Here is a 20,547-nt window from a genome sequence, read left to right as displayed (position 1 = left end):
GTATCTACTGAGTTCTAAAAACACGTATTCTTACTAAAAAGTTCAACTTTTTGATTGTTTAAAATATATATATATATTATATAAATGAGTCATCTTATAATCCCCAGTGAAAAATAATGTAAAAAAGCAGCACAAACAGCAGAATAATTCCTGTTATAACAGAAACATTAAGTTTTTTTTTTTTACAATTAATTTCTTAAAAAGTTTTCTTTTTTCACTATGTAAGAATAATATGCATGTGTGTTTCAGACAACAACAGCATTATCTTTTTTATCAACAGTTTGTAAAGCATTTTAAAAAGCATTGAGCAAAAAAGTGTTGAGCAAGCAAGCACGATGATGCAGTTAACCACAGACAGTCTGCTGGTTGTTTTACAATAATGTATTTCATTCATGATTAGTTCAAAACTTTTTTTGTGGGGGGGGGGGGGTCCTTTTAACATGAAATCTTATTACAGTACCCTTATTCAAGTCATTTTCCACCTAAACCAGTTTATCCACATCTAGTGACAAATTATCTCCAAAGATCACTCACTTTAGCACACACACCCACATCTTTCTGTGTTTCTGCTTCTGCAAGTAACTTGGTTTCAAAGATGCCAAAACCTGTTGAATGTAGATTAAATTTCCACGGTTGGCTTACTGGTAATAGTTTGTATCATTTCACATACTGAAATCATAAATATGGGCCAAATGGTATTTGAAACCCATTATTGGTGATATCGACAGTGGTTTTGCCAATCGTCTTAAGCTGTTGTGGTATTGTAGACACGCTTGTAAGGAAAATCCTGACAATTAAAATGTAAGAAATTAGAAAAATAAAAAAATGTAAAATGCCATTATGCAATAGTTACGACATATACAGTAGTATATAAATGTTTAAAAAAAATACAGTAAGTCTCTGCAAAGTCGCTTTCTATATTGTCTTTTGTCGCGGCAGCGGGGATTGAACCTGCGAGTGGAAGAGTCCTGAAGAACATCTTCGCCATGTGTCGATGCACTAGAGTTGCACAATTAATTGAATTTCTAATTGGAGACCAACAGCCAATCACAATTGACCTTTTATTTTCCGATTGGTTGATTTTTTGGCACACTTGTAATGCTGTTGTAAGTTGTGCGAGCGTGTGTCAAGAGTTGAGCGCGCACAGTATTAAGAGGTTGAGAGAGAGAGAGAGAGAGAGAGAGAGAGAGAGACTTGACAGGAGCGCAGAGAATAAGTTTGTGAGAGAACACCTGAGTAAACCGCGTGAGATGGGTTATTTCTGCACGTTAATATGGATAATAGCAAACAAGCAAGTGAATTTTTTTTTTTTTTGCGATTGTTAGTTTCAGTTCAAAATATAAAGTAATGTGCTTGCAAAATATAGTTCTCTGTGCTCAAAACGTACAATTACTCTCTCAGGATTAAGGCACAAAAATAACACCATATTACTCCCCTTAAAAAAACTACCATTTTGTAACTTGCATTGCATCAAATAGGCATAGCAAACATTTGTAAAACAAAACAAATCCTCAGAGTTTTTGCTCCGAGGATAAAACTAAGTAATATAATAATTATAGTATTTTAATTTCTGGATGAACTGTCCTTTTAATTTTACAATAATAATAATAATAATAATAATAATAATAATAATAATAATAATAATAATAATAATAATAAATTATATGCATTACAGAAGTGGTTTATGTAGGTGGAAAATTAATTTAACAATATTTTACAATCTCAACTTTTTTTTCTCTCCCTCTCTGACCTACTTTGGCTCATAGTTTACCGTTTTTTGATACTCATTTATCTCATGTTCTTGTCCTTCATCAGTTTATCTGCTTTTAAGAGCGATTGGAGGAAAGAATCTGTTTGACGGTGCTTTTCTTGTCAGTGATGTCAGCACTGTCCTTCAAGCGTATCAGTTCCTCATACCTCAGGAAAATGGTTATGCACATGCAAATATGAATGCATGTTTACTTTTATGAAAGTATCTTGTTTATCATATCAGCAGATCATCAGAACAACCTTCGTGAACCCTCTTATTCTAAATTGTTGAAAAAAAAAAAATCTTGCAAATGAAACCTCACAATATATAACTGCTGCAGTCACTAAATACCAATAAAAGTGTGTTGCGTACTTTGCTTACTATAGCTTTAAGTTACTAGGGAACTTAAAAGCAGTTATGCAAAAACTGAACAAATCTAGTTTAAATCCATGTTGACTTATTGCTATGCAGATGAAACAAAGTAATTTAGTAGTTACATTTTTGGATGGATCATTCCTTTAATCTTAATTTGTTTTTCTTAGTTTAATAAAAATAATAATAATAATAATAATAAAAATCAATGCATTACAGAAGTGGTTTATGTAGGTGAAAAATCATTTTAACTAACAATATTTTAGAATCTCACTTTGACCTAGTTTGGCTCATAATTTACTGTTTTTTATACTTTATTCTCATGTTCTTGTCCTACATCAGTTTATCTGCTTTTAAGAGCGATTAGGGGGAAAATTCAGTTTGATAGGGCTTTTCACATCAATGATGTCAACACTGCTTATAAGTTCCTCATACCTCAAGAAAATTAATGAATGCAAACCTGTGCAATTATTCATGTTTAACTTTATGAAATAATCTTATATCAGTGGATCTTTAGAATGGCCATGTTGAACTTATTCTCAAGCCAAACTTAAAAAAAAAAAATTGAAAATGAAACCTTATATCTAACTGTTGGAGTCACTGTATACCAATAAAAGTGTGCTGCATACAAAGGAAGTCTTTGCTTACTACAGCTTTAAGTCACTAGGGAAATTTAAAAAGCAGTTATGCATAAAGTGAACAAATCTAGTTTAAAGGGCTAGTTCACCCAACACATTTTTTTAATTAGCTTGTGTTTTACATACCCTTGAAGCATCCTAGGTGTATATGACTTTCTTCTTTCAGACGAATCCAGTCAGAGTTATATAAAAATGTTTCCTGTCTACTCCAAGCTCTATCATTGCAGTCAGCGGGTGTAGCTAGCGTTGTCATGGTACCGAAATTTCAGTATTCGGTACTGATACCAGTGAAAATCCACGGTTCTCGGTACCAATACAAAAGACAAAAATGTTCTAATTAAAAAAAGAAAAAACACTTTTTATCACTAAAAATAAAACCAATGCCATTCTTTATACTTATATACAATTATGTTTAAAGTTTTTCTACAAGTAATATAATTACGAAAAACAGTAAACTAGTTTCACCCAAATTTAATTTGCCTTTTAATTAATGAAATGAAATTATTATTATTATTATTATTATTAAAATTGAAACATGGAAGAAATAGTGTGATTTATTTCTTTAAACAATACAGTTTTATTAATTTTTTTCAACAGTAGTAGCAGTATCGCATACATTCTACTAAATAGTAATATTTCTAGCACACTGCCTTTGTAGCCTATCAGACCCGGACCAGACAAATTAAAGAGTCGATCAGGACTGTGGTTGAAACACAAGCCAAATTCCTCATAAAAGGCAACAGGATGTTGTAAATCAATTCCTAGTGCCACAAGTCAGAAACAAGTTAACCAACCAACCAACTCTTTCACAGAACAGCTTTCGACATTAACACCATTAGAACAATTATTGACAATTTCAATTCAGAAAAAAGATAGTAAAATTTGGGGCAAGTAATTGAGATGCAACGCCGGACATCACACGTAAACCCATGAGAGTAATACACAAGATCCTTGGATTGACTTAAATTGAGACTAAAATTCCGGAGGGGGCCTTTTAACCTCTCTCCACAGAAATGTTTATGTCAGAGAATGGCACAAGAAATGTCTTTTAATGAACTCCAAAAGACATTGTTAAAATGAACTTCTGCTTCGCGGAAATCATAGCGCTGTATGCATCAAGAACCTGGTTGACTGGGTCCTCGGTATCACCGGTTCTTGAAGAAACCTGGTACCGTCACATTTTTTAGTACAGACTTGGTACCGAAGTACCGGCTCTTTTGACAACACTAGGTGCTGCAGTTGAACAGTCCACAAGTTGTCAAATGAAGCACACGCATTCATAATAAAATGAGCCACACACAGCTCCGGGGGGTGAATAAAGGCATTCTGTTGTGAATGTATGCATTTTGTAAGAAAAATATCCAAATTTCAAACATAATAAATCCCTTTTTTCACTTCCTTATCTGTCATACGCGGAAGCCGTTCCGGCAGATGTCATAAGCTGCATCCGAAAACTTGACTTGCTGCCTTGCTGTCTAATCAGGCAATGACTTTGCAGGCAGCGTTTTTGCACGAAGGCACCTCATGAAACTGATTTCGGACAGGCTTCTGAGACAGCGTAATGGTAAAATGATCTACAGCAAAATATTTAGAGCCTTGGTGAAAACTAGGTGTATATTTCATTACTGCAATATTAGTTTCATGCTAGAAATTGCATAAAAAAGGAAAAACATACATTTACACACAAACTGACCACCGACCGCAACTTTCAGATGCCATCTTTATTTTTTGGCTTAACTCTCACGGAATGGAACGCACAGGATTGTGGGATATCAAAGGCAGCGAAGGATACATCTACGCCTTCAGAAATCGGCCAGATGAAGGCATCTCAGGAGACAGGAAGTGAAGCTAACTTTGAATTCGGACGTGCCTTGATGCCTTCCCACCTTGGAATGCGTCCTCCGAAGGCAGCATTTTGCAGTTTTTCGGATGCAGTCATAGTATGTGTGCAGCGGGCACCTCTGAGATACCAGGGGGGCAGGGTTTCATATTTTTTTGAAGCACCCCTGGGCGCTGCCATTGGCTTGTGGACCCCCACCTGCTGTTAGCATTCCATTGACTCCCATTCATTTTGGCGTCACTTTGACAGCGAATAACTTTACATCTGAGGCGTTTAAAGACTCCATTTGTCCATTCATTATTTCTTAAGAAACATGAAAATGTATAAAAGTTATGGTCCCGTAGAAGCAGTTTTTGAAAAAAATAAAAATAGGCTAACGATTGCGACATAACCAGTGACTCTCTGACGCACAGTAGATAAATTACCGCATGGACAGGAGGAGAAGCTCGCAGGCAACCTTTTACTTTCTATGAGGCTATCAGGGGGACGTGGAGGCATAAATTCAAGGGAGATAATTAATCAGAATACTTACCAAAATTTGCTCCTGTTCACGCTCACCTTCTCTGGAAGATTAGGTGGGTGATTCAGATTTGTCTTGGCACAGCGGTTAGAAGACTTACAGGTTGCTCACATGACATCTACGTCATAAGTTTGAGTCTGCGCAGTACATCTGACCCCAAGGAAGTGTGTGCTTCTAATTGACTCAATTTGTCTCCGTTGAATCCAATGGGGTCGCTGTGTCCATTGCTTTTACTGTCTATGTGAGATACTAGCATCGTGAGTTTGATTATAGGAGCAAAAGGAAAACCAGCCTCCTATTGGTTTATATCGAAATCCGCGACATTTTTCTTTCCAAATCCTCTGTTAATTTGTGACCGGCGTTTTGTTTTGTTCTCTGCATTTGTCAAAATCACGCAATGCTGATGTACTATGACTTCCGCCTATGACAGATAACGGAAGTGAGAGTAAGGGGTTTATTACGTTTGAAATATGGATTTTTGTTTTGAAAAACTCATGCATTCACTACATAACTCCCCTTTTAACCCCCCCTTAGGTGTGTGAGGGACATTTTATTATGAATGCACGCACTTTATTTTGATGACTTTTGGAATTTTCAATTGTGACATTTGCTGACTGCAATGATAGAGCTTGGAATGGCCAAGACAATTTTTAATATAACTCTGACTGGATTTGTCAAAAAAAAAAGAAAGTCATATACAGCTAGGGTGCTTCAAGGGTGAGTAAAACACAAGCTAATTTTCATTTATGGGTGAATGGACCCCCTTTAAGCCTCCAGCTTCCGGAAAGGAAAGCAGATCAGCTGATTTCACAATAAAAAGAGTAAACAAGTCAGGCCTAACAGGTCTCAAAACCTGTCGCCAACAAGCCAGATTTTAAAACAACAAGGCTGGATTCCTTGCAAAGTTCAAGGTCACATGTAAAAATTCTTACAAGTTCAATACCTTTAAACTGTCACTCATTTTAATCAGTCAAAGACTTTCTCTCTACTTTGGCTCTTTGAGCTAAATAAACCAGTTCAATGCTTGGTGCTTATTATTTTTACTAGAATGCTAAACTATAAAAACTGTAAAGCTGCTTTTCTGTGGAGGTAAACTTTATAATACAAACATTTTGAATGACCTCTCCATATTAAGCAAATACATAAGAAAATATATAATGTGTATTGTGTACACAATAAACAGTACTAATGAAACAAGAGGTAATAATATCTTGCACTCATTTCAATATGCGACACTAAATTATCTTCAAAGATCACTTATTTAAAAACATCCACCCACGTTTGTTTGTTCCTCTTATGTTTAAGAATGTAACTTGGTTTTGGCATTTGAAATAAAAAGGAAAGTATAAAAGTAAATCTATAAGGGTGTACATTTAATTTGATTCCTTCTAATGCAACAATAATCATCTTAAAATCTAAACTTTATATGATTTCACTTAAAAAAAAACAAAAAAAACAAAAAAAAAACATTAAGATGAATGATATTTAAACATTCACAAGTTTAATTCCAAAATTGACTGCTATGGAACGACTGAACCGACTGATAAACCTTATATTGTATTCATTTATTGATTTTATGTTACATAAGCAACACTCCCAGTTCCGATCACTCACTCTTTGTTGTAACTCAAGTGGCTTTTATGTTTAGGAATGTAGGCAAATAAGTCTTGTCATTGTTCTTTGTTTTGCCTTTGATTTCTTATGAATGCATATATGAATATAAATTTGCTGAATCCAATTAATAAAAATCCCTTTTAGATCAAATTGACAAGCAATCAATAGTGTATAAACTGATATTTTTTGTAAACCAAAATCGAGACATATTTTTTGTTATTTCTTGCTAAATATAATGAATCTCAATTATGGGATGGGTTAATGCTTACAGGTGCATCTCAATGAATTAGAATGTCATGGAAAAGTTCATTTATTTCAGTGATTCAACTCAAATTGTGAAATGCATGTATTAAATAAATTCATTGCACACAGACTGAAGAAGTTTAAGTCTTTGGTTCTTTTAATTGTGATGATTTTGACTCACATTTAACAAAAACCCACCAATTCACAAATCTCAAATTAGAATATGGTGACATGCCAATCAGCTAATCAACTCAAAACACTTGCAATGGTTTCCTGAACCTTCAAAAAGGTTTCTCAGTTTGGTTCACTAGGCTACACAATCATGGGGAAGACTGCTGATCTGACAGTTTTCCAGAAGACAGTCATTGACACCCTTTCCAGGGAGGGTAAGCCACAAACATTCATTGCCAAAGAAGCTAGCTGTTCACAGAGTGCTGTATCCAAGCATGTTAACAAGAAATTGAGTGGAAGGAAAAATTGTGGAAGAAAAAGATGCACAACCAACCGAGAGAACCGCAGCCATATGAGGATTGTCAAGCAAAATCGATTCAAGAATTTGAGTGAACTTCACAAGGACTGGACTGAGGCTGGGGTTAAGGCATCCAGACGTGTCAAGGAATTTGCTGAATCACAGACAATGTCAGAGGCTTCTTACCTGGGCTAAGGAGATGAAGAACTGGACTGTTGCCCAGTGGTCCAAAGTCCTCTTTTCGGATGAAAGCAAGCTTTGTATTTCATTTGGAAACCAACGTCCTAGAGTCTGGAGGAAGGGTGCAGAAGCTCATAGCCCAAGTTTCTTGAAGTCCAGTGTTATGTTTCCACAGTCTGTGATGATTTGTGGTGCAATGTCATCTGCTGGTGTTGGTCCATTGTGTTTTTTTAAAACCAAAGTCACTGCACCCGTTTACCAAGAAATTTTGGAGAACTTCATGCTTTCTTCTGATGACCAGCTTTTTTGAAGATGCTGATTTCATTTTCCAGCAGGATTTGGCACCAGCTCACACTGCCAAAAGCACTAAAAGTTGGTTAAATGACCATGGTGTTGGTGTGCTTGACTGACCAGCAAAACCCATGTCTAACCTGAACCCCATAGAGAATCTATGGAGTATTGCCAAGAGGAAAATAAGAAACAGGAGACCAAAAAATGCAGATGAGCTGAAAGACCACTGTCAAAGAAACCTGGGTTTCCATACCACCTCAACAGTGCCACAAACTGATCACCTCCATGCTACGTCGAACTGAGGCAGTAATTAAAGTAATTAAATTAAATTAAAGTAATTAAAGGTCGTTAGCCTAAAAGGAGACACTACCAAGTATTGAGTACATGGACAGTAAAAGAACATACTTTCCAGAAGAAAAAAATAAATAAAAAATTATTGGTCTTATGAAGTATTCTAATTTGCTGAAATAGTGAATTGGTGGGTTTTTGTTAAATGTGACCCAAAATCATCACAATTAAAAGAACCAAAGACTTCAACTACTTCAGTTTGTGTGCACTGAACTTATTTAATACACAAGTTTCACAATTTGAGTTGAATTACTGAAATAAACTTTTCCACGACACTCTAATTTATTGAGATGCACCTGTAGTTGAATGGAAAAATAAATGTTAAGTGCTAACTTGCCTACAGTTTCATAAGTTCATATAAAAAATTAACCTGCATTTCTGAAGACAACTTATCATACTTTCATTCCAAGTATAACCAAAACTATGAGGAAAAAAACAAATAAAAAAAGCAATACATACACAGCCAAGTACACACCCCAAGAAACTTAAAGACTACATTTTATCCAACACAACTTCAAGGTTGGGGTTAAGAAAACCGGTCTCATTATGGGAACAGAGCAGGTCTGGGACCCCATCTCTGTTTTAGACTTAGACCTGTAGGCACTGGACCAGTTTATGACTGCAGCTAACACACACAGCATATCAGAGACAGTGTTGATTGCATACCACACATGTCAAAAGGGGAATAAGGAAATCTGAAATTTGATGAAGGACACTGCTGTGATTTCCGTATGGACATACCAGTGGCTTTACCTCATCAAAAAAAATTATAAAAAATAAATGGTGTTGACGTTAGGCTTGTTGCAATAGTCGGTGTTACCGGTGATACACGGTGTTTAACCCATCTACCGGTCAAAGCACTTGACCACCGGCACCGTCCCCATCATGTTGAAATTTTAGCCTATAGCAATAAAGCACTTAATTCAGTTAGTGACTACGTGCCTTCGTAATTTAACGTAAGCGGAACGAGCGCCGCAGTAAAGCAGCAGGTGTCCGATTTCATTTATCATTTGAGGAGAGTGAGGCGAGCTAACTGGCAAAGGATGGCGGAAGATCTGGTTTCAAAGCAAAATGCAAAAGCACCTATTTGGAAATATTTTGGATTCAAACCAAATGCCAACAGGGAACCTGAAAATGTTAACGAGCCAACCTGTAAACTTTGCCTGATGAAAGTGGCAGCATGCGGAGGTAACACTTCGAATTTACACGCACATCTTCAAGCACACCACAAAAATGAAGCGGCCAAGATGGGTCCAGCGGCAAAAAAATCGACCACAAAAGCCTGACAAACAAACACAGCCTTCAATAAGTGGTGCATTTGCGCAATGCACAAAATATAAAAGGGACAGTGCGAGGTGGAACACGTGCACTGACGAAGTGACGAAATACATATGCAAAGAAATGGTGTCTTTTAATACTGTTGAAAAGCAATCTTTGAGAGACCTCATAACCACACTCGACAGCCAATATGAACTGCCAGGGCATTACTATTTCACCAAAACAGCTGTCCCACGTGCCTACAACCGTGTCTGGAGTGTTTCGTTATTTCTATTTTGTAGGCTACCTTATTAAACGAAGTTTTTGATGTTCGTTCGTTTCATATTCGATGGTTTTGCGTTTATTTTATTTTTTTGCTGAAAAAGGCAGGCACTTTATTTAACGAATAGTGAATTTTTTTCATATAATTTCTTGTTTGATGCTTGCACGATGTGTGCAGAGGTTCGTTTTGTTAATAAATGCACTTTAAAGGTGTTTCATAAGTGCTTTGGTTTAGTTTTTGCATGGTGTGTTAAGTTATTATTCATTTTGCAATAAAGATGTGTGTAATACAAGCGAGTGTCTTATTGTTTTGTGTATTTTTATTAAGAATAAAATAAATTAAGCCATGAATAATTCAAACAAATGCTACTGAATTGCCGCTAATTAAAGTGAAAGTAAACTGAGACGTGTGCACCTCTGCACGACCGCATTTTCGGCCACCCGAAATCTCCGGCGACACGCAACCCCGGTGACACCGGGATTACCGTTTTTTTTTACACGTCGATTAACCTGTGGAAAAAATCCGTCACCGCAACATCCCTAGTTGACGTTTTTATAAAAATTTCAGTTCAAAACATCCATTAAAAAAATTACACATAAAATTACACACACATGCACACTTTCTGGGAATGCATTCTGGGAACTCTGGTACTCACTCATGTCATAGAAATGCTGCCAGAAGGCTTCCATCCAGTTATGTGTGTCTTCAGAGGAGTGCGTGAGAATCGTGTGTGTGGTCTCATCACCACACTGGTTTATTATGGTGATACTGTGAGTATGTAGAGCCGGATCTCTCTCTCTGGCACACACACGGGTCTCCTAAAGCATGTATGCACACACTTGGTTTAAAGACCAGGTTACAACTGCACAACAATTCATAGTTTGTAATACGTGGGGTCAGTGTTGTAAACAACTTCCAAAACTAGGTATGCTGTAACAATGGATTTTAAATCCCTGGCTGCACATTACATATCCTCTTACTGGAAAAACTCACATAACACAATTATTATCAAAGACAACTTGGCCATCTGTTGACTACAAGATGCAACTACAACTGTTCTATTGAGAACAGCGTATCACTCTTCCAAATACACTGACACTCCTCACCTTATTAATGGGAATCGTGAACAGCGGTGTCTCTAAAGAGTCTGCATCGTCTTGCTGCTGGTAACATTTTAAATCTGACCCACTCAGGACACTGTAGACATCTCTCCAGTCTTCAGGATTGGTCTCTGACTTGGGTAGAAAAATACATGAAAGGTGAATGAATAGGGAATTGGGAAATTCTGGTTATTTATTTTTGATTACATTAATATGTCATCTTTTACAAACCCGAATTCTGAGTTTTCCACACATAACAACTTGAGTCATACAGAGAGGTTGGGCCACGAGCCGACAGCACATGTTACCATAGAGCGGCAACCAGAACGAAGACTCCTCTGAAATACAAGAATCAAAAACAAACATGCTATCATGTGCATAAAGATACAGTGCTGTGCGAGTTAAAAATCCTAAAACCTTGATAGTGAAAATGTTGAATTCAAAATCTAAATTCCCAGACTTTTGGACTCGATGTGTAAACATAAATTCACACATAATAGACTCTGTTCTGAAATATTCCATTAGAAAGTGCAGAATAAAGGGTTTTCTTACCGGTGTCTGATATTGTCAGGTCATGGGTTCGGAAAGAGTTCTGTACGTGGCACAGGGTCAGAGATGTGTGGGCCAGGAGGTGATATTTAGGGCCCCTGAGGACAAGAGGTGATATTGAGGGCCTCTTGAGCACATTTATATTGTACAAAGAATGTTTTGGACTCAAACAAAATATCCAACCCATGTTTAAACTAGTGAGGTTTCATTTTAAAATGGTCTACATTCCATTACACAGAGATTTCAAACTAAAACGGGATGTGCAGCGTTTTCGAAAGTCTCTGTTTTCAAGGGTTAAGTAACACCGGGGTAGTGTAAATGACAGGCGTAAAACTAGCACAAGTTATGCGTTTCACTCTAGGGTAAACATAGCCTCCGTTCTGTTCCAATAAAATTGCTTTTAGAACATATAGAACTGATCTGAGTTGAAGTACACACAAATATTTTTAAAGATTCAAACAACACTGATGCCTTTTTCATAAAGTGAAACATTAAAAGTAAAGAAAACAAAACATTCTTAGTTAAATTAAAAGAAAACTTAGAAACAAAGAAAATAATTTTCACTTGAAAACAGTATATTTAGTTAATATTTTACAAGAAAATATAAATTATTGTGTGACAATAAGATTGCTTTTTTTTTTTTACTTTATTTTCGTTACAGTTAAGCACATCCATTCACTCACATTCTTACTGGGATCAGATGTTTTATATTTGAGTTTGTCTGTAATCAGGGTCAACAATGATTCTGTAATGTAATAGGGAAAACTATCTTTTCTCAATAGATATTTTGTTATTATTATTAAAACTGCAAAAAAAGAAGAAGAAAAAAATACATGACAAAAAAAGAAAAAGAAAAAATTTATTGATGTATAATTACTTTACAATTAAAATATTTAAATAATAAGAATGTAAATAAGATAAATAATTTAAGTGGTGTATGCTCAAGAACACAATGACACAATATATACTTCTATATAATTCTATATAAAAATGTAATTCTATATAAAAATTGAATATATATATGACTTAAGCGTTTTGAAAAATCCCCGTTTTGTAACTCGCTGTTTTGTAGTCTATGTCGTGTGTCACTATATGAGGACGCGAACGCATAAACTGTCACTTCATGAGAATTTACTGTTTCATTTGAGAAAACTGTCATATCATAAACACAGACACTCAAAGATCTTCATGGCAACCCATCAAAACAAATGTTCGGTTTAACGTGGGTAAATTGACAATATATTAAGCTACTGTTGTTGCCTAGAGTAGATTTAGCTATGTCTCTATGTAGTAATAATAATACGTCTCTATTAATAATAATAATTATTATTCCTAGACCGTTGCTTGTTTTTTTTACTTGTTTTGTTGTAATGAGATTATCTGATTAATATCATTTTTTTATATTCCTAGACTTATTTGTTGCAGTTTTTTATACAGTTAAACTAAAACTAAAATAACTTTTTAGATTTAGATTTCTGGTTGCATTTGAAGTTCTTTAACGCTTAAGAAAATAAATAATATTACTGTCAAATTCATGTCAGATAATAAAAATACTGTAATAAATTCAGTAGTTCACCATGTATTTGTTCATGTTTTATTAAGGGATAAGTCTGAAGCACACCATAAAATAATTCAAGCAATTTACATAGGGCTAGTAGTATATACAGCTGTACATACAGATGCACACCCAGGTATCGGATCAGTACTCGGTATCGGCCGATACCCTTAGCCCAGGTATCGTAATCGGTATAGGGAAGAGAAAAAGGGTATCGGAACATCTCTACCTGATATGTCACAAAAACAAGAGTGCACACACAAACACACACACACACATGATGCTAAAGATGAAAAATTACCCAGACTTGTTTTTGACAGCCTTCATGACACTCACCCTTAAAAATATTTAAATGGTTTCGACATCTCTCACCATCCATCTCTTTAATTTTTTTTGCTGTGCTTTTTTAGCCTATTTCTCAGACACACTTAATGTTGAGAAAATAAACAATCAAGGTGTGTCTGTCTGTACTGACAATCACTATGGATGTGTTTGTTTCTGTTTATGAACTGGTTTCAGCAAACGCAGCCCAAGTGTGAGACCATATCAACATTTAACAATCTCCCATGTGTCACGTATCTGTTTGTACACCGCTTTGGTATGTTGAATAGTATATACTGTATGTAATGGAAAATATTCTTCCCCCTCACCGTTCTGACAGTACAGGCAGCAGAACTGGTGATTCTCCTCTGGGTGAACTCTCTCCCGATCTGGTTCCACTGCTTTGGGAACTGCAGGAAGCTGCTGTCTCTAAAGATGCCATGAACTTCTTACTGGAGGCACTTCCCAGCCGGCTCAGCCTCCGAGTGGAGAAGCCCGTGTTGAATTCCTCCTCCACACAGCAGCTGTAGAGCTCCACCCGCAGGTCAAAGCCTGGAGGTACGTCAGTGCTATGAAGACGGGACATACGGAAACTGGACTTAAAAAAAGAGCTTTATCATTTTATTTTAGTTACAGACATTTTATAAATAAAATATTTAAAATGTATACACTACTGTTTAAAATATGCTCTCTGCTTTCTTAAATATTATACATAAAATTATATATTAAATATATTAAGATATAATCAATATTAAAACATACAATAAAATATTTTGGTAACACTTTTTATGTACCAATTCTCACTATTAACTATTTACTTATTAGCATGCACATTACTGGTATACTGGGTGTTTATTTGTACTTATAAGGCACTTATTAAAGGGTTAGTTCACCCAAAAATGAAAATTATGTCATTAATGACTCACCCTCATGTCGTTCCAAACCTGTGAGACCTTTTTAACCCTTTAATGCCTTATTCTGTATGAGCATATTTTAGATCCCTTAACCCTACTCCATACCTAAACTTAACAACTACCTAACTATTAAAACTATTAATAAGCAGCAAATTAGGAATTAATTGAGGCAAAATTCATAGCTAATTGTGAATGTGTGTTCCCAAAAAAAAGTTTTTCCTGTCACTTTTGTTCAATTCAATGCATTCTTGCTTATTAAAAGTATAAGTTTCTTTCAAAAACATATCTTTATGCTTTTTGAATGGTAGTGTAAATTGACCAAAATATATATTTAAAAAATTCCTTCTTTATCTAACAACTAAACTAATCAACTATATATAATGAATATGACATGGTGAGACATTTTAAAGGACATAGGACAAAAAAAGGACAAAAAAAGTCAAAAATTTTGTAATGAAGTCCATTTTAGAGAGGACCATTTCTATTTTGTCCATTGATATCAGAGAGATAAAAGAAAGTAAAAGCTTCTCACAATATCACTGGTTCAACGAAACAGATGTCTGTGAGCGTCCTGTCCACTATTACGAGATCTGTATCATGAATCTCTGTCCCCACCTGCAGCAAACAGAACACAGCACACTGGTGCAGCTCTAAACAGAGAAAAGAGGGACAGAAGTTTAGAAAATCAGTGAAAAAAATGTACTGATTTTGTAGGCAAACAGATTTCGCCACCTTAGTATTTTTAAAGGTTCTGTCTGCATTGATCAGTTTAGTGTTACTGAGCTTCAAAGTTTTTGCATTCCATATACTTTGTAGACAGAAAATTTTTGTTTTCTAAATAAAAGGTGCCCAAAATGTTAATAACTTTACATATTAAAAATAAAAATCACATAATATAATTAATTTGTGACAGACTCAATTTGGACAAAAATGTCAGATAGATCCAAGATGACGATTTGTCCAACTCACCTCCTTTGTTTTTGAAATACTCGGAGTCTTTCCACATGAGAGGAATGCGAATATCTGAGGATAAGTCAAGCAAATAGAAAAATAAAAGCAGTTACAAATCAATGCAAATAAATAAGATATAGAATTTTGCAAGTTGTTGCATTTGTCTCTGTCTATGTAACCTGACCTGAAATGGCTATTTTTCCAGAACAAGGTAATCGCTGATCAACAGACCCACCATCAGATGACCTAAAAACATTGAATCAATGGATCAGCGGCTCTATTCCAGACATTGTGAGCCATTTTAAGTGCACTTACAAAAGAACCATTACAACAGTTAGGCATCATAAATATGTTATACTTTCATTATTATTGTCTGTTATTTTTTATGTTTATTTCTTTTTTTTTTCTTTATTTCTATTTCTTTATTTCTTTTTCTTTTCATAATTGCAAGATATAAAGTCAGAATTGTGAGATATAAAGTAATAACTGCAAGATCACAAAATCACAATTCAGAAAAGTGTGATTGTTAAACTTGCAATTACAATCAATAAACGTACAATTCTAAGAAGAAAAGTCAAGGAAAAGTTGCAATTGTGAGGAACATTTTTTTCAGAATTGTGTGATAAAAAGTCGCAATTACCTTTTATTAATTTTATTTTGATGGCAGAAACAAAACCAATTGGTAGAATAAACTCAAAAAACAACAGATTAGTTACTTAGTTCTTAGATTTAAACTCAGAATTGTGAGAAAAAAAATAGTTAAAATTGTAAGATATAAACTTGAAATTGAGAGATTTAAACTTAGAATTGTGAAAAATCTTGCAATTCTGCAGTTTTGTATTACTATTCTCAAATCTCATGGCAGAAACAGGCTTCCGTAGTAATGCCAAACTATATGGAAATCATTTGCGAGTTGAAAATGTTTTGTTTGAGGAGACATTGAGTTGCTATTCATTCTGTTACTATCTACTCGGTCCAACTTATTAAACTTCCATTCCCCAGTCCAGTGACTCAATGATATACCTCCGTTCTGCTCTTTGCATAGCCTGGGCTTCCTTCATGCGCTGCAGCTGGGTCATGAGGGCCAGTATGCGGCTGTTGGATGTAAGGAGAGTCTTGGAAGCTTCCAGAGCCTGATCTCTCTGAGAACATGCAGCTAAAAGCTTACAGGCCCCTTCTCTGATCCTCACCTCCATCTCGATCTGTCTCTGAACCTCACAGTCCTGCAGAGAGATGAAGAAAGAGCAGTCATAACCTCAGACGATACACCCAGAACCATTCACTGACTGTCTGGTGCATATTAAAATAAAAATAAGGTAAAAAAATAAATCTGGTCAGCTGAAAGTTGGAATAATTAAACCTACACGCATACTAGAAGTGATTTCAGTGGGTTAAATTTTGTTCATGATCCACATCATATGACCTTATAAGCCCTAAAGCATGTCTTTTGTTCCATGTATTTAAGTTTATTTAAGATAAAGCTTTAGCTCCAGAGCATGCTACAACATTCAGAGTATTTTTGTTAGTATGTTAAGCCGTTTGTATAGATTAGCATGAGATGTTTTGTTAAATGGGGTTAATTTGATCACATGCCTAGCTCAAATCGATCTTCTTATGCCATTCAGCAAAAACTAAACTTATCAGTTGCAATTTAATAATTTGACAATTTGTCTTAATAATATTGTTACAATTAGGAGTTGACAGATTATCAGCCTAGCCGATATTAAGCATTTTTTTGTTACCATTATCGGTCGTTTTCAAAACCAATTTGCAGATATAATAAATTTAAAACATTTAAAGAAAGTTTTTTTTCAGAGTCCTTGTTATTATTAATTTTGACATAAATTTACATTTTTACAACAGACACATATATCGGTTCAAAATAACGATTATCGGTCTATTTCATCTGCAATAATCAGTATCAGCACTGAAAAATACATATCGGTCAACCCCTATTTACAGTTACTGTCTGGATAGCAGTGTTGTATTGCAAAGTAAAACTACTAAAATTATTATATGGAAAAATGTACCTTAAAATATGAACAAACATTAACAATTAAATAAAACTGCTGAAAACAATGACAAGCAAATATTAAAATTACTTAAAGTAAAATTAAAATATTTTAAAATATAAAAGCGATTTCAAAATATTAATAAATACTACCAAAACAACACTGCTTAAAAGTCCTAATTCTTTCTTTTGATTATTTTAAGATACATCCCAGTGTGCCACAAAATTTGCATTCAGTCAAACCAGAGCCACACGTCTGGTCACACACAAACAAACACTATGCAAAAGCAGAGGAGAGCTCTGAAAACATTCAGCTAACAAGAGAAACAAAGTTGAACAAAAAGCTAAACTTCAATACAACAAAACCTCACCATTTATGGTTGGCTTTTATTAGCAGTAGGGATGTTCATTTTGGTTATTTTTCCTAACCGGCAAACGATGCTCGTTAACCGATTATTAACAGTTAACCAAGAAGGTTATTTTAAATTAGAACTGAAGTAAATTAGAAAGGATAAGTGTCTGTGAACCATTAAAAATACTAACATTTGTTTCCCGGGAATACATTTTACATGCGCAAAAAGCAGTAAACAACAGAGCATGAGGATTCACATGGTCATCATATCACATCAAACACCTGCAGAGCTTCTGTGAGAAGAAAAAAAAAACATAATAAACCTAGGCTATATATAGGCCTATACATATATAACTATTAAATAGGTCTATGCGAGAAAAATGAACAAAAAACTGTTCAAATAGCCTAATATGCAGAGTTTCCGTTTATTTTTGTGCTGCGCGAAAGGAAACAGACGGCAGAAAGCGGCATTATATTTTTCTTTAGGCTTATATTACAAAAGCACAAAGATTTGTTTTCATTGTGAATGTACACAAATGAAGGCCAACTTTTTACAATTACGATTTTCTTTATTATCGCTACCTTGACAATGCAGCCCGTTCATTATCATAATAAAATAAAGTTAGTCAAATATATGGAGAAAAAAAACAGACACTGCTCAGTTTAAATATGTAGTAAAATGATAAATAAATAACTTTTTAATCCATTTAACTGACTGTATTAATGGGTCAAAATTCTTAACTGTCGCTTAACGGTTAAAATGAACATCCCTAATTAGCAGGCAGTCAAATACCTTTCATCTGTTCACATCCTCTCAACTGTGATGCAAAGCACCACAGTTATGTAAGAGGGAATAATCTAAGTTCTTAAGATTACCACTAAAAAGTGCACCTTGATGTTCATAAACAAGCAATTTAAGGGTTTATCCATCAGGTACGAATGGATTACTCATAAAAGCCAAATGAATGAAAGCTATTTACTAATGAAATTCTCAATTTACACTGTCCTCAAGCTGCAGTTAAATATGTGTCAAAGTATCTAACAAAAAGATTAGATAATGTGGACATTAAGACCTGATATGGACTGTTAACTGATAACATTTGTGATTTGGGTTCACAAGTACAATGCAACTGCAATGCAGGATGAAACAAAGCCATTTTGTTCAATTAAACAAAAGCACTCGCTGAAGATTGATTAAACTGCTCTTAAACTATTAGTCCCTACTAATAGCAGATTAAAGCATGCTGGCACCGGCTCAATGCCTGTCTGCTCTGATGACAGCGAGCCCTGTGAACTGACTTGAAATTCCCTCGGGGTCCTATGTCTAAGAACAATTTCAAACAGGTTGTGTCTAATTCTAATAGGCAACATTAAGACGACATATTAGCCAATTCTTATTACTCTAAAATCTGCCCCGAAAAAATGCCCTAATAAAACAGTCATTGCCTTTGTCTAGTCATAAAAGAGGTTAGATATATTGTAGAGGAAATTAGGCAGAGCATAGTTGCATTGCTCAGAGGGCTCGGTTACAGATCATTTGTCTTTTTGTCTGCAAGTTACTTTAGAGAAAGAATAACAGCTACAAATGAGAGAAGTGTTGATATAAAACAAGTGTGGACAATCTCTGAACAATGTTTTAAAGAAATCTTTCAGAAACTCCAGATGTGTGAGATTACTAGAGCATTTTTCAGCATTTACACTTGATGCGCCCAAAGAGAAAAATAAATAAATACTAGATATTCCTGAACATGCAAAGTTGTTTAAAACATGCCACAAAATTAACTTCAGGAGGAAAAAAAACTCAACAATATGCTTTGCAAATTCAAGTACGCTGTCTTCTATGAATGCAGAACAATTCAATATGCCAGAATACATTGTTTATTTTAAACAATATGACGTAATGCAGTCTAGTCACAACAAAGGTGACTTCATGCAATAAATTCTTACAAAACACGACAATAAATCTAAACTGAAGAGCACAATTCAACAGACACTGGACTCAGAGCTCATCAATGAGTTTAAATCGAGTTCAAATAGAATCTTTGGCCATCCATATGCATATTATACCCCAACTTTGTGTAAACAATGGTCTAATTTATGTCATTTTTCTTCTCCTAAAGCATTTTACAAGACACATCTGAGGCAAAGTTGCCATGTATACAAACCATAAGCGAGAACTAACTCCATTCGATCTCCTGGGATATGAACGAGCAACATCTGAGCGATAAAATCTTTTTCTTTTCTTTTTTGAGTCGTGTTGTGGATCTGCGCCTGCACATGTGAGGTGCTGCGGCTGCTTACTTCAGCGGAATCCTCCAGCATGCTCAGGCGGAATCGGCCTCTCTTCACCTCCATCTCCATCGCGGATCCCCGGGCCACAGTTGCTCTGGAAGTTTGGTTTCTGCAGAACATTGCTGCTGTAGGTATGTTGAAGATCCAAGCACCAACAGAAGCGGTTGAGTGTTAAATCAATTAAAATATCTCATTAAAATAAACATAAATCCCGTCCCAAATGTTTAAATAAATCTTATACTAGGCGCGTATAAAATCCAACCGGACATGCTGCAACAACTATGGATAAATGGGATGTGCTTTCCCCAGTTCTTCGTATGGGTGGCGCCTGAAGTTTGGAACACTGAAACAGCGCCAAGCGTGTGGGTGGAGCTTACATGAAGCAAATGTGTCACACGTTAATAACGTATAAACGAGCTGCTGTTCAACAGCAGTTTGAACGTTAATTTGCACAACACTCAAAAAACTTAACAGACATTGTCTTTATAATACAGTTACGAAGAAAATACAAGACTTTATTTAAACTCTATGCTTAAAAACAAAAAAAGAACTAACGTCTTTGTCGCTAAATACAACACATTTTATGTTAAATTTAATTGCTATTAATTTAATTATATTTCTGTGGAATTAAAGCACGCTATTCATACACTTATCCACACAAGGTAGCTAAAAATATATATTTTATTTTCATTATTTT

At 35.1% G+C, this 20,547-nt stretch overlaps 1 protein-coding gene across 2 annotated transcripts in view; it reads right to left on the bottom strand.

Annotated features, from left to right (window-relative positions):
* LOC113063933 (rhotekin) overlaps positions 1 to 20,174 on the bottom strand; it is a 32,941-nt gene extending 12,767 nt beyond the window's left edge. The window contains exons 1-10 of one of the 2 annotated variants that reach the window (XM_026234395.1): positions 19,860 to 20,174; positions 16,219 to 16,418; positions 15,380 to 15,441; positions 15,214 to 15,267; positions 14,777 to 14,894; positions 13,660 to 13,899; positions 11,458 to 11,552; positions 11,137 to 11,243; positions 10,912 to 11,040; positions 10,461 to 10,623 (exon numbers count right to left, since the gene is read on the bottom strand). In XM_026234395.1, the coding sequence (XP_026090180.1) occupies positions 10,461 to 10,623; positions 10,912 to 11,040; positions 11,137 to 11,243; positions 11,458 to 11,552; positions 13,660 to 13,899; positions 14,777 to 14,894; positions 15,214 to 15,267; positions 15,380 to 15,441; positions 16,219 to 16,418; positions 19,860 to 19,970 (1,279 nt within the window). In that variant the 5' untranslated portion in view covers positions 19,971 to 20,174. The remainder of the gene's footprint in view (positions 1 to 10,460; positions 10,624 to 10,911; positions 11,041 to 11,136; positions 11,244 to 11,457; positions 11,553 to 13,659; positions 13,900 to 14,776; positions 14,895 to 15,213; positions 15,268 to 15,379; positions 15,442 to 16,218; positions 16,419 to 19,859) is intronic. The other variant, XM_026234396.1, reaches the window with a different exon arrangement.
* Positions 20,175 to 20,547: the final 373 nt, after the last annotated feature.

The sequence above is a fragment of the Carassius auratus genome, chromosome 46, assembly GCF_003368295.1.
Source record: "Carassius auratus strain Wakin chromosome 46, ASM336829v1, whole genome shotgun sequence".
Lineage (NCBI taxonomy): Eukaryota > Metazoa > Chordata > Actinopteri > Cypriniformes > Cyprinidae > Carassius > Carassius auratus.
This window is presented reverse-complemented; position numbering and strand designations above follow the sequence as displayed.